Source organism: Anopheles aquasalis, chromosome 2, assembly GCF_943734665.1.
Source record: "Anopheles aquasalis chromosome 2, idAnoAquaMG_Q_19, whole genome shotgun sequence".
Taxonomy (NCBI): Eukaryota; Metazoa; Arthropoda; class Insecta; order Diptera; family Culicidae; genus Anopheles; species Anopheles aquasalis.
In genome coordinates, this window is record NC_064877.1 from 11,170,001 (window position 1) to 11,185,000 (window position 15,000).

The 15,000-nt window shown below is 47.4% G+C and overlaps 1 protein-coding gene across 3 annotated transcripts in view; it reads right to left on the bottom strand.

The window, feature by feature from the left end:
* The window catches only part of LOC126568891 (uncharacterized), a 10,570-nt gene extending 2,402 nt beyond the window's left edge, over positions 1–8,168 (bottom strand). Inside the window, exons 1-5 of one of the 3 annotated variants that reach the window (XM_050225568.1) lie at positions 8,064–8,168; positions 6,787–7,028; positions 349–659; positions 169–282; positions 1–95 (exon numbers count right to left, since the gene is read on the bottom strand). The exon at positions 1–95 is cut by the window's left edge and continues 1,510 nt beyond it. In XM_050225568.1, the coding sequence (XP_050081525.1) occupies positions 1–95; positions 169–282; positions 349–516 (377 nt within the window). In that variant the 5' untranslated portion in view covers positions 517–659; positions 6,787–7,028; positions 8,064–8,168. Of the gene's footprint in view, positions 96–168; positions 283–348; positions 660–6,786; positions 7,049–7,793; positions 7,865–8,000 lie in introns of those variants that run through there. The other 2 variants (XM_050225570.1, XM_050225569.1) reach the window with 2 other exon arrangements.
* Between the last annotated feature and the right edge of the window lie 6,832 nt (positions 8,169–15,000).

Below are 15,000 nucleotides of genomic sequence, written 5' to 3' on the forward strand. Positions count from 1 at the left end.
GAGGAGGATTGAAATTGATATGCCGGTGCCAGGGTCGGACCGAGCGAGATGCGATGGCTACGGTTCGAGGCTGGCGAGTAGTTTGTCAGATATTGCTGGAAGAGGGAGAGATATTGGAGAGTCTTTGGTGCGTTGCAAGATCATCGACGACGACGACGGGCTACTTACATCTATGATAGGATCGTCCCAGATGTGATGCGCTTGGCCGGAACTGCGTGTCCGCATGACTTTGCGTGCCCCCGGAGGACATTTTTGCTGAAAGAAGTTCTTCGCTGCAGCAATCTGTAACAACACCGGTTAACGATTAATGCACCAGCTGTGTGCCTCGTAATTTCTGATAATAAATACCTGCTGCTTGTGCACCAGCATGGGACGCTCGAGCGTACGAACGGAGTCCTTCTCCCGGCCAAAGTCCCGTTCGATTATACGCTCCCGGGCGAGAATGCGCTCCCGCTCCTCGAGCCTTCTTTCGAGTTTTTCCGAGGAAAGATCACTTAAGTTGGGTAAACTGCCCATCTCGCTTCACGCTTGGCCGCGTTGCCCGTTGGAGAACAACCAGAAAGGCAGGATTTCCGCACAAGAAGCGTCGTGTCAGTGGAAGGCCTCGACAAACGGTTATAATGCTCCGGCGCTGGCCACAGTCCTGTTTTTCATCGTACCTGAGGAAATTTAAATTGAAATGGATAGAGTTAATGGTAATTTTTGTTTAATTATTTACTCTTTTGTTAAGACCTCATGAATTTCAGTTACAGGCAAGCTAAGGCAAAAAAAGGAGAAAGAAATTGAACTTATAATCGGCTGGAATGCAGATGACAGGTACAGGAGTTGATGAGGAGTTGACTTACTCAAATTAATTTTACCTTTTAAAGGAGTTAGCACCAAGAGTAATATGAGAAACTCTATTTCGAGAAAGGTTGACTACAGACCGGTCCTACAAAATGAACAATCCTAACCTCCCGAAGAAACCTTTGCCAAACGGAAGGATTCTGTGAGCAACGTTTTACGACGAGCATTCTCAGAAGGTCCTTTCACCCCGTACGTGAGGGAACCTTCCTGCAAATGAAGAAAGATCCGGCACATCGCATGTTTATCCGATTTATTCCGACACCTACAGCACAACCAACCTGCAGCACATGAAGCCTATGCTTAGCTTCGATACGTTGGAAACATCAAAAGCATGACAGCGGACGACCCAATCCAGCGACTGTCGCCAAAACTGAGATGGATTGACAGTGAGGACTCTGGGGCTGCGAAAACGACTGCACGCAATGGCGGAAGAGATGGAGAACTCTTCTTCTACAGGTGAGGCCGTCTCAGATGTAAAAAGGGTGCTTCCGAGAATACTAGAACAAGTGTCCGTACATATTTTCTCTTTATACTTTCATTGTTATCCTTCCAATTGCTTTATTTTATGCATTCAGTGGGCAGTTAATGGTATCCATCCGTCACGTTCCGTAAATACTCCAACGAAACTTCCATTTTATTGCCAATTTCCATTCAATCGCCTACGGACGATGATAGATGGATGGAAGCTGGTATGCTGGTGTTGCTTCCAAATAACGCATCAAGCGCACCAGCACCAGCACCGTCCGTACTGGCTCGATACCACCCAAGTGCTGCGTTGATTGAGTTATGGTTTTTCCCCGGAAATAGACCGGGGCCTGTGACGGTGAATCCCAGCACCAATAGCGCTTCGCGTTATCAGATACATTAGCTGGCTGTCCCAACTCGGAAAAAAGGGGTGCAACCTGATGCCCGATGTTGGTCCACTAACCTGATTCCAGGAAAGTTCAACCGGAACTCTGCGCTCTCTGCGAAGCACAACAATTGCTCCCAGGAAGTCCACACTCTCGCTACGGTTACCAGGCAGGATACCAGCCTGGACCATCGACAAGCTACCGGTGTTGTACTCAACAAACTCAACCACCACCGCTCATTGGTGCTTCCGGGTGATACGTGTGCACCGGATGTGTCGTTCATAAGCTGTCGTTGTCATGCACTGAGAGGAGCGTACTATTCTGTGCTCGAAATGCGTGAAAACCTTCTCTACCGGAGGAGTTCCGTTCTTACCATGCCCTGGGGCCAACATTTAGCATCCGTCACAAACGGTCTCCAATGTGCTGCGTTGCAACTACTGTACCAGCATTATACAGCTGCACAACTTTATGTTTCACGAAAACTTTACAAAATTCTGCCCAGCGACGTCGCCCAGTGTCTGCCCAACCGTCCGGATGAACGAAAGTTTCAACTTTCAATCTGCCATCCGTGAGAGCCCCTGCTCTTGGCAGTTCTGGCGGCACTGGGTTGCTGCTTCCGGTCGGTCGGTTGTCCAAAGTTTTGCAATCACTTCACACAACATCCGGTGTACCGTCGACAAGGGTGTGGGACAGTTTTTGGGGCGCGAGTGCGCGCCCGCCTTAAGCCGTGACGTTATGTTTTCCTTTTGGATCACCTTCTACCTTATTTTCCTACTTCATGTTTTAATGCTGCGTGGGTTTTTGGAAAGCCCGACACCTACACAGGGTCCCCTTTCATTCCTTTTGCTCCGTTGCCACCTATTCGGAGTGTCTTTTCGTTCAAACATTAATCAAACGCACGGAGGGGGTGTGAAATGAAACGTTAAGTCGACAATCGAGCCGTGCCACCAGCAACCAGAGCAAGTGTGACACCAGAGATCACGGGCCCACGCTTTCCAACCAAGACACATGCAGACATGTGTGGCTTAGTGCAACACAATGGCCAAAGCATGCACGCTCCGCTCGGGTATTAGGTACACATCACATCGCATCGCAAATGGCTTCCCATTTGGTTGGGCGCGCTCTGACTGTAAAATATGATCCCGCCGACGGAACGACCGTCCATGGCTAGGCTCACATACAGTACAACTGCCGTATCATCCAACAACCTACCGCAGCGAGAGAGAGAGAGAGAGAGAGAGAGAGAGAGAGAGAGATCGAAAGAGAAGGAGAGCACGTGCTCTGCAGCACACTTTATCATCACCGGCGACCGGGCGAAAATATTGTAAATTGGCGGTGCGGGAAAGGGGCCGGTAGAGAAGCGGCGCCCAGTTTATTCCTGCTTTTATGACAGCTACAGACACCAATCACACCAGCCGGTTCGGCGTGATCACGGCGTGGAGAGGTAATTTATTTGCAAATTAAAATCGGTTGACACGAAAGGGGAAGGGACCTGACCCGCGGGGCCGTAGAACCATCTAACAACGGTATCATTTCCGTGAAAAAGATCGTCCAGGTTCGGTCGTTCGCTCGCTGCTGTTTGTGTGGCTGTTTGCTTTTGTCCTGCTCCAGATTGACGATGGAGCCCTGTCCCATCGTTCGCGCAACGCATGATTGCCAACGTATGAAGCATATCCCGGTTGGCCGTAATCCTTGTGCGAAACGAACGCAAACGGTCGCGGTGGATGATTTCGTCGAATGCCACGACCCGCTAATGGCATTCATATGGCTGTGGAGTTAGATAGCTCGCTCCCTTCGCTCGAATGCTGCTTTGTAGCGTAGCGTTGACACCGAATCACCGAATCACCGACAACGCCAGCCACGGGTCAACGGTCGGATCGGTCGTTCGAAGGGAAATCCAACATCCACGCAATCCGCCAGCAGCACTATCGACAGCACTGGTCCGGGGGCGTTGGGTGATCAGCTTTACCGCTATCACCGCAACATTGTCATTCACACGGAGCAGGGAGCGTTTGCCAGTTCGAATTGCCAGGGAAAATCGGCAACGAAATCGGCGGCATTCGCTGGCGGTAATGCCCCCGGGGCACACAATGTTGTGTTACCCTGGAGCTCCCTTTTCGTTTAATTCGCCGAATGCTTTACCGCCAATTCCCGGCAGCAGCCCGTCAATCCGGCAAATTGACACAATCTGATCCGCTGGAATTTGCCGATTCATCTGGGAAGCTCTAGCGTACCCAGAAGCGACCGCAGAGCATGTTTGCGATGTGAGAAATCTAGCGAGCATGAACATGAAGCTGTGCGGTGTAGGGATTGACATCAAACAACAGCTACCATACCGATAGTGTTGCAGCGTAATTATCAGTTGTTCGGATTCAGCTCAGTGCACCGGACGGTGTTGAATCCGTTGAATTAGTTGGTGGTTTTCCGATTAATTAAGGTGCTTTGAGTCCGCACGGATTGGAATAGGATTCACATGAACCTCGTAAGCTAATTGGTGTTAGAATTTCCAAGATATCTTACATCAAACATTCCACACTAACATGCAGAAACATTGAATGAAGAAACATGTTGTCGGTTATTTCACCATTTAAATTGCTATTAAAAACCCCTGAAATTTTACCGGTTACCTGGCGCCTCCATCATCGAATTTCCGCAACGGAGCTACATTATTTCGTTTTCCCGGCGCGGCGACCTGTTTTGCCTGTTCCTTTGCCTCTCTTGCCACGACCACCGGCACCGGTTGACGTTTGGTGGCAAAAAAGCAAATTTAATAAAGCCATGGAGGTGCATGGTGGTGAAATGGGCCCTGCGGATTGGTTGTTACTTTCTTCTGCAGCCCGCATGTCAATATGAGTTTGAGAGCCCCGCTCTAGACTTCACACGAACTCCAGAATATCCGTAAACGCGCAAAATTTCTTCGCAAAATTGGTCTCCATAGGGGTTTATCAATGGTACACCGTAGGCCTCTTGGTAAAAACGGTTCAAGCACAGTAAACGTCGGCTAACAATTTCCACAAATTCATCTTTTAGACTCCTAAATTGCTAGCCCGCACGGGCAGCGATTCTTCGAAGGTAATTGAACCGTAAGTAGTCGGTAATATTGAACCAGATTTGTAAACAATCGGTCCATGCTCCCACTGCAGTTAAGGGCTAGAGACGGTCCATTGCTTGCGAGCCCACTCAAACCCCACGTGCGTTACAGGTAGCACATTAACATTACAAAACGGAGCACATTAACTTGGCACAAACCATCGATCAACAGTCTTTACTTCCGTCGTCGTCTCGAAATCGTGCCACCGATCAGAGCTCGTTGGTTGGTGGCTGGGCAGCCGCTGCTAAATTGTCGGAAAAGTTTCTCCTGGAAGTAATCTAATTAACCGAGGCATCTGCTTTCCACACGGTATCTGCCACTCTGGGCGCATTCCTGGCCAACGGTGCACGTTTATCCTGTCTGGCTGGAGCGTAAGGAACGTCGTTTAAAGATGAAGACGAGTGCAAGAAAAATACACCTTGACGACAGGGTGAACGGCGAGGCCATTGTCACCTCCAATTAGAAGTGCAAAGTTGAGCGATGATCAAGTACCGTGCGATCAGGAATGAACTTTAATACCGTTCCTCGAGCTTGGCTTCTTAAAAGCACCATCATTTATCTTGCAGCAGTGGAAAAAGGGAGATTTTTCCAGGAAATGCTACGCGTTAGGGATTTTTGATGCCATTACAAAACATTGTTTTTGAGTAGATTGCTAATTTAAATTGCAAATGTTTTGGAAAATATTCAATTATGGCAATATGAAGTGGTTAATTTGAAACTTAATTGCGCATTTCAGGATTTTATAGACCCTCTAAGTGATTTTAAGTAAAAAATTGCTCGTGAAGTTCTCAGTTACACATTCTAGGGAGCAAAACGAAAGGTGGTTTCGGTTTCTTCAATTATCCATCAACGAAGACGTACATCTCTGAAGCAAGCATCCAGCAACGGTAACCGACGTCAGACGACGGTGGTGGTTTAATGACTCCTACCGCTCCTTGAGCCATTAGCTAACGAACCAGCGAGAACGTTTACCTTCTTTTCCAACCATTTTTTCATCAAAATCGGGGATTTATTCAAACGACAACCCACACAAAGCAGGTTGGTTAACGTTCCCCGGCGATTTTCCCAGATGGATGGATTTTGCTTTTTAATTGAAAAATTTTCGTCGACCATTTCCAGCTAGCGCTCCAGATCTTCGGCGAACGGGAGTATTATTGGTTATCGGGAAATCCCTAGATGCCTGGGGCCACGTGCTACAAAACAATGGCAGGAAGGGGCATGAAAATCCAGAGGAGACGTAAATGCGGGTCATACTTTTTTCAACCATTTCAAAATAAGACGTATATTGTCATATACGTCGAACGGGGCGTCGACCAATGCTTCCACTTCAACGCCATAAACGCTCGTGAACGTGTATCAACACCGAAGAAGCTTGTCCAATCTCGAGCCGTAAGTACGACAATCAAACGTAATGATACAGTGGCGGTAGCACGCTGGCACAGCATTATCTCTCCCATCTGGTCTACGCCATCCTTACGCCTCCCTCTGTTCAGGGAGCGATGCGCAGAAAGAAAAAAATGTAACTCGAAAGCGGAACAAAATCACGCAAGGGCGAAGGAAGAGCCTTTGAATGTAGAGCAAGGCAATTTGGATACCTCCGGTCTGATGATGCTTCAGCTCGACCTGCGCTATCATTAGTATCAATTTTGAAACGCCACAACGCAAGGCAAACGTCAAAGCCGATCTCCAGTGCACGGCCAGCTCGCCTCATCACATCTCGTCTTTACCATGAATAATCCAAACAACGTTCCGAGTCCAACGAGTTCCGAGTCGGCACCCAAATCCAGTCCAGGACCCTGACATTCACCCATCGTCACGTTGTTTAATCAGCAGCCACGCGACATGGCCACAAGTATCCTCCATCCAAGTATCCTGAGTACTATCAATCATGGAGGAACTAAGGAATCGGCGGGAACCGAATCGTAATGCGGAAGCTGCCACGTGAACCATTCACGTGGCAAAAGGTATCGAAATAAATCACGTCAACCCCGTACTTACGTTTCTTCTTCTTTCGCCCACCCAGGACCGTAATGGGATCCGCAGTTTGTCAGAAAAGGGCGCAAAAGGTTGTGAAGCACGAGTGTCGCCGGATGAATATTTAATCACTTAAGCGCTGCTGACCACTTTCTTCACTACAACGATTCACGATACGAATTTCCACTTTTACACTTTTCCTGTACAGTTTGATTGCACCGAGGAGCGTTCTTATCGTGCTAGCTTCGCAACACTTAACGAGGTAACTGCGAAATAGAACGAATGCCTTAAATTTTCATGAAATTGAAATGGAACTGAAGTGAATGACGTTAAGAATATTAAAGTACACCAATCAAACCGCGATGCTCACGGTGTGCTTCGGATGGAAGCTGGCCTCTGCCTTCGAAGCAAGCGCAAGCAGCGCCATGTTCTGCTTGCGACATCACCAAGGACACTCGTCTACGATGCTGCCTGCCTGGATGTGTACTACATCCCATCCCAAACAGCGCCGTTTGTAATGCTGCTGGTGCTGCTCTTGCTCCTGCTGCTAGGCAGCGTCAGGTGTGCGGCATCCTTCGCATCCCAAGCCTACCATACCCCCACCGGAGGGAAAGCGAACGGTTCGCTTTCAATCGCGTTGCAGTATCGGTGAAATTGCGGTTCACAATCGGATTGCTTTTGCTCGCTGGTCGCCGCAGGAACAAAAACGAATGAGAGGCGAAGCGTGAATTGTGGCCGCATATTGTGCAGTCTTCACGCGTCGTTGGGTCGCTTTGTTTTTTTTTTTTGTTTTTGTTGGATTCTTCTTATCTTTCTTCTTGCGGATGCGGTTCAGGTTAAGGTTCTATGCGAACGAAACAGTGTATCCATTATTCCGTGTGTCCTTTGCACATGGTTTTCTCTCTTTCCTTCTCTCTCGCTCTCTCTCTTTTTGTTAGTTGTTGTTGTAGCCGCACTCACACAAATATTTCCACTTAATGGTATGGCCAATCAGAAGATGAAAAAAACAGGAAAGTGGAAAACAGACTCACTTCCACCCTCGTCACTGCCATCAACCGATGGGGGAGGTTGCGAGAGAGCTTTGTATGCGCCACAATGCAACCAGCGAAACAAAGGATCACATTCGTGTTTTGCTGCTGCTTCACGCTTGGTGTATCCTTGGCCGGGGACACGTACAAAAAATGCTGATCCCAAATTCCCGAGCACTAGCAAAAGGCGAAAGGTGCCACCTCACTCACTGTTCACACATAACTCGTCAACTAAACAATCCTGCAGCAGGATTGCAGATGCATCGCGCTTACAATCAACGACAATGGAGCATGTCGCGAAATCCGCGGAACCCTGAACCGCAATTCCCTTTCTTCCCGATCCTAACTGTTCCTCCTGCTACGTTTGCTAGTTGTTCAGGCAAAGGATACTACGATACTGATGCGTACCGTCGATGCTGCGGCTCTACATAAACTGTCACTACCGGAGGCAGGGCGCGTTTACTACGAACGTCGTAGGTGCCCTGCTACCGTGCACTACTACAAACGGACGGGAGGATGCTTGAATCCTTATCTCACCAACACTCTGGTAACAAGGGGGTTAGCTCCATACACGCACAATAAGGACACCATTAGGTGGTATTGGTATTGATGTGGAGCTTTGTAGCTCCCCTGATACCAGTCCGGAGGGAAATTTGACACATCGAAGGACATGCGCACGGGAGATGATGCGTTTGAAACGTCTCTGTTAGTGTGTTAGTGCACCGTTTAGATGATAAAATATTTTGAATAATTATTTATTTGGTAGAAATTATGGATTTGAATTCAGTACTGTTCTTTCATGGCCAAATGCTGCATAAATCAATTAATTATAATTGGAAGAGCATGGAATAGTAGCACCTTAGTTTCTATTTATTACATTTCAGATTAAAAAAATCAAACTACTAAATTTTCCTAGTGAGATTTTTCATACGAAATATTCAATAAACTAACAAAACATGCAAAGCTACATAATCAAACTTTCAATGTCGTGCACATAAGATGCCGCGACAGACAAAATTCATTCCATGTCAAACCGTTTATTAAATAATCCTACGCAATGATCTGTACATCAATCACAGCCCATCACACGCACTCCCACCCCCTTTTCAAGATCACATGATTGATAGCCGGCACTGCAGCTTCTCTGAACCTTACTGACGTCATTAAACGATCAGCTGTCGCTGGGGCAGACACGCAACCTCCAAAATCCACCCTCAGCCAGCCAGATCCGGCTATCATGAACAAAGCTCTTCAAAGTGATTATCATCATTCCTCGGCCGGGCAAATCGACACCAAACCGGCAGTGCGTTAATTTACTGAAGTAATTTAAATCTCGCGCAAAAGCAAAAGCCACCCGGTCCGGTTGTTCCGCTGCGATCATTGTTTTCGAACCCGTCCACCGTTCTCCTTGTCCGCATGCTTACTATGTCGATTCGAGTCCTCGAATTAACTTCGTCACCTCGAAATCACCTCCCACTCCTGGCACACCACAAACGGATCACTTACAACAGCTAATCGATGGATCGAAAGCATTTCCATAATTCCCACGAAGCCCTGTCAAATTTTAAACCAGCTAGTGCGGGCCAGGGGCGCCCACCCGAACGGTAATTCGATTGATATGCTGCCCTTAATCTCGTTCAACACGCGCTACATCTATCGCTCTGCCAGCGCGACCTATCGTCTGTTCGTGGCGTGGTAGAGGAAAGAGGGAAAGCCTGTAAGCCATTATGTGCATCATTCAAATCGTGCGAAATTACAAAACGACGGCGTCCGTGATGCCTTCAACGTGAGCAGACAGAGCGGCAAAGGAAAGAAATCACGGCACGCGGCACGTCAAGTTGACAAACAGAAGCCGCCCTCCCCAAAAAGGGGGGCACTGATGGTGGTGGCCATCATAAAGTCCTCTGGCAAATTGATATCGATTTTTTGTTTGTTTTTTTGGAGACCAAAGTTTTGAGCTGCTCAAAGCTGCGCCCGTTCAGCGCCAATCGCTGTACTGAACTGACTCGCTGGTACGGTTGATGAAGCGGAAAATCGTAATGCCACTCGATGTCACCGATTTTCGTCGTCCTTGGGGCCGTGTATGTTTTTGGCGTTGGATGGCCCACACCCCGCAGCAAAGCAGCGAACGCAGAACACCCAGATCCAGAACGAATTTGTTCGCAAATTTATTCCCCCCGGGGGTTTCCAATGAACCGGAAATGCTTCACAGACTTTACTGTTTTTTTTTGTGGGCTGTTTTAAATGGCTGACTTAACTTCCTACACGGTGGTGGATCGGCTGTTACTGCTCATGACGCCTGCCTTGCAGCCGAAAAATCGGTCAATCGATGCGGCCTCCAGTGGCCTCTAAATTATGTCCATTTTTTAAAATTCGATAGACACGAGCGAACGAGCAATCGCTTGTTCTTGCTACGGGGATCGAAATGAAGCGAAACATGTTCGGCTTGTAATTCCATTTATTAATCTAACAGCAGCTCCCACAACTCCCACTCCCACACTGCTCCAGCAACGAAAGCAAAAGTGAGACAACGAAGTGAGACCTTTTTTCCTCCCCCACCCCAAATGGACAGTTTGGGGCGCAGTGCGCTGGTGTCGCTTTATTACTTTGCTCTTTCGTGTTTAAACCACCCCAGATTCCTAGCACAGCGGCTAATCCAACGCCCCCTTTTCAACATTCCTCAGCGGAACATAAAGGCAAACCGCAAAACTCACGGCAGCGCCGCATTACGGGCGGAATCGCGGAACGAGCGTACCCCATCGCAGGTTACAGGTCGTGGGCTTGGTCGCCACAGAACCGGTTTGCATGATGATGTGCTCGGTACTAATTTTGTGCTGTCTCATTATCATCATCGTGAGGAGATCCACACAGAGGCACGCATGTATTATGCCGCTTTTTTGGTGGCTGAGGGTCGTTTGAACCCACCTCGGGAATACGAACCTAAGCATGCAAACCAAGGGCCGCCTTTCGCTGAATTATCGCCGAAAAGTTAATCATAGCCCCGGCTGAGAGATCGACCGACGCTCATCAAAGCAAGGGGGAGGGAGCTCTCGAAGAATAAAATCCTTCCTAGATAAAAGGATGCTGGCTTGAGGGTTTTTATTTCTGCAGAAAAACCTTTTCTTCCTTCGGCTGAATTTTCTTGCGCTGGATCATTGAAAAATTCTTCTACGCAATGGCCCGTCATTCCGAGCCCGATCTGTGGCGGATCGGCATTTGGTTTCGCGACAATCGACGGCCCAATGTTCGGACCCCAAATCGGAGGAAGCGGAAATTGACGTAAATAATTCGTGGGCAAACGTGCGAAACGAATAACCTGTGACCGCTTCACTGACCGAGCGAAACAGTAGTCACCGTACGAGTCGGATCCAAGGGTCTGCGGAACGAATGGCGATCAGTTCCGAATCGCTCGGTCGCCAGTTCGTGAATGATACGCTTTACGGAGGCTTATTGATCTTGCCAAGCTCTGTGTTTGGAGGAAAGCTTTTAAATTGAATGTTTTGCTCGATGAGACAACAATATCCATTAACGTATTACGTCTTTATTGCCTGCGTGGATTGAAGAGTGCTGGTGATATTATTTTGGGAAGCCTCACAGGACCACTGACCAGACGGACTCCAATAGGTTCTACCTTCATCGTCTAGACAAAAAAATTGTTACGTACACCGATGACGATGATGAGGTATTTCTTGTGATGTAACGCAGCCCTGCTGATCGATCTTACGAAGTCATTACATAATCGATCGATTTCTAGATGAGCTGAACTGGAAGCATCTCACGACCTAACCAGACGGTCGATGAATGACGATCTCTAATCTGAACACAATCACTTTAATCCAAGTGGGCTTTGTGTACTAGCTGTCATCATCTACTAAACAGCAGCAATGTAATGAGAGTCCCCCTGGACCACATCCATCCAAAAGGTATGCAGAACCGGCAGGAAAGCGCGCGATCTTGTATCCAGGTGCTAGTGGAGGACTCCCGGTTTACCGACACCGTATAGTGGCCAGATGTTGCGTGCTCGGGCAGTTGGTGCTATCATTATTCCATCGGATACTCGATCGCATGTTTACCAACCAGTGTCCGGTTTGGTGGACAACCCACGATTCTGTCACGCTTTAATAGAATCTAATATGCGCATGTATAAATTATTCACCGCCAGCATTCCTAACCGAGAAGAATCATTGAGCGTCTGTTGCATTTGCAAACTTCATAGAAGATCAATAGAGAGTAATACCGATAATAAAAGCAAAAAATCGTGTATTCCAATTTGCACATTAAATTACAAAATTTAGTTTTCAACAGCCACGCACCCTTTCACTACCCTTGATCCGCCACCAGATGATAGTCCTTCGCTGAGAACGTGATTGAAGCGGGTCACCGACTGTCCAACCGCACGTCACTTCCTGCACCCTTCAGATCGGACCCACAGCTTCACTTCCTCGATGTTTTATCGCTCGCCAACAACGCCAGCAATGATACGTTCTACAATCGAGGCCTACGCCAGACACAATCACCAATCCGCTGACCCCAAGAGCTCAAGTTCGCGACTACCTGCGCAGGCTCGTGACTGCGATCGTGATCGCCGCTCGAAACCGAATCCTTCGGTAGCTGCCTCGGTTGAAGCGGCCACTCCTTTCCTATCGTTTTGCAAAGCCACCTTTATTCCCGATTGTCGAACCGCGGTCCCGTGACGTGCCGGTGCGCAGTTGGAGCAAAAGGTCACCACCGTTCCACGACATTGTCCGTCCACCACACAAACACAGGCTCACGCGGGGCTAAAGGAGCAGCGTGCATTAGGCCGGATCAGTTCAAAAGTCTAAACGCGCCCAACGCGTGCTCACGCCACGCCACCCAATGCCCTTGATTAGGTAGCCAGACCGCGGCAGCAAATCGTTTTGCGACCTCAACTGAGCTGTGCTGAGATATAAAACCCGATTGGCCGATTTCTTGCACTGAGCCGTGTCGCACCCACCACCACCTCACCACTCTCGCTCTCGTTGATCGCGTTGTCACCGAGGCAATGCCGAGGGGAGTGGGCCACCGCCGGGCCAGGGATTGCATTTGGAATTATGTGCTCCACATGTGTGTTCTCTTTTTTTCATTTACGATCGTATTAAAAACCAAGGAATACCTTGTGACCAACTGGCAGTGGACGCAGATGCGGTTGGAGGCGGTTGCACATGCAAAATAGCTGACGCTGGCAACGCGTCGCCGGTGGAGCGCCAGGTGGACTATTAATTTACGCTTGCCTGACGCTTTGGGACCAAGGCTGTAGTCACCGCAGCCAATCACTTTCGGACCGACCGAACGGACCACCGGACCGCCGGTGAGAATCTCTGGCGACAGGTGCAGCTAGGTGCAGTCCGTAACTCAACGGCTACCGGCTAGCTGAGTAGCGTCCGTAACTCAACGGCTACCGGCGGGCTTGAGATAATAAAAAGCAGTCAGATGGTTTTAGAAGGTGCATATTTTCGCACAACGTACTTATTCGCTGTGGCAGTTCAATTTTAGTTTTATTGCTTCTTAATAAAAAAGACACACGTAAAACAAAACATTCACGAAACAGTTTTATTGTTTTAGTGCAACTTTAGAACATCTGTGAGACCCAGCAGAAAATAAAAGTCAATTCCATTCAACATTTAATTGAATAAGTTACCTTCGTGAACTATAGAAACAATATGTTAATGCTTATTAATGTAATTAGTAGGACAATAAACTCAAAATATTTGAAAAAACACGTCTATGTGTAATTAAGGGGAGACTTCGGTATTTTCGGTCGAAAAAAGGCCCGTTTTTGACGATTTTTTGTGACGTAACTATTCAACTATATTTTTTCAAATAAAGAGCATATTCATCTACAACTTTTGAAGAATATTTGGTATTGTTTTGAGCAACATTCATTGTAAAATTAATCCGTGGCATCAAATTTTGGTAGGCGTATCGTCGCAAAGGTACTTTTTACGGTGCCCATCGTAGCGACATGAAGGATCATCTGAAATATACAAATTGGTATTCGCTAGAAAGATTATAAGTTTATCTAGGTAGCCCCGGAAAGTTTTTGTTGATATTACAATTTTTCGATTTTTTGCAGATTTTTGAATTAAAAAAAAAACTTTAAAAGCTGTAAATAATTGTTTAAAAAAAAGTATCAACAATTTTAATGATATCTCGACGGGGCTACCTGGCAAAAAGTGTACAAATTGTGTGTTAAAAATTTGAAATCGATCGGTCCAGTAGTTTTTACGGTACGATGGCCACCGACTTTGAAAACGTTGCTTTTGGGAAACGCTCTTCAAAGTAGCGGGCTGCATGGAGCCTTGTATGAAACGCGAATTTTCAAAAACCTGTATTTTTGTCAGTTTTTCCTCAATTGATCCAAAACTTTTACACAATACTCTTAAAAGGATCAGCTTTCAGGGAAAAATGTTAAAAATATGTGTCACAAAAAAAATTAGATACCGAAGTCCCCGCTTAAACAAATCGTTGACAAAGTAATTAAACAAGTTGGTAAATATAAAGATGAATGAGTCCGACATGTAAATGAACAAAATGTGCAAAGGTAAATGAATGTCAAGAATCAAACCATCGCCAAATATGAATAATCCACACCAAAAATAAAAAGCCAAACTGTCCCACTCATTCTGCTCAATCAACACGATAATTGGTTGCATCAACAAACAAACAAACAAACAACGGTTGTTAAGGAAAACCCCCCGCCAAACGGAAGTGGATCACATTGCTAACATGTAAACCCTCCGAACCCCCACAAAACACCCAAAAACCGGGCGCCGAAATGTGCCGCTGCGTTACTCATCACACGGCATCGGTATTAATCTAGGACCGGTTGACATTGGGAATTCCGTTCATCAGGTTACATCTCGCGAACTGTAACGTGCCCATACATTCGGCGATGCCGCCGCTGGAGCAGAGTGGCGACGAACGATGAAAACAGAGAAATCTGAAGAAAAACCGATGTCCGGTGCTACGCTACGCACGGTCTGGGCAAACGCGCGAAACCGGTTCTACCGTCGATCATACGTTGCGTCGTACGAGAGTCCTCTGGCTGGCTGACGGCAGCATCAGCAGCAGCAGCAGCAGCAACAGCGAAAGTCATGGGCAACTATTAAAAGGCCACAAAAACCTCGGCCTCACTCCTCGGTTCTGATCTCCAGCAACAAACGAGGCAACGAGAGTGTTTGCGAGAGGA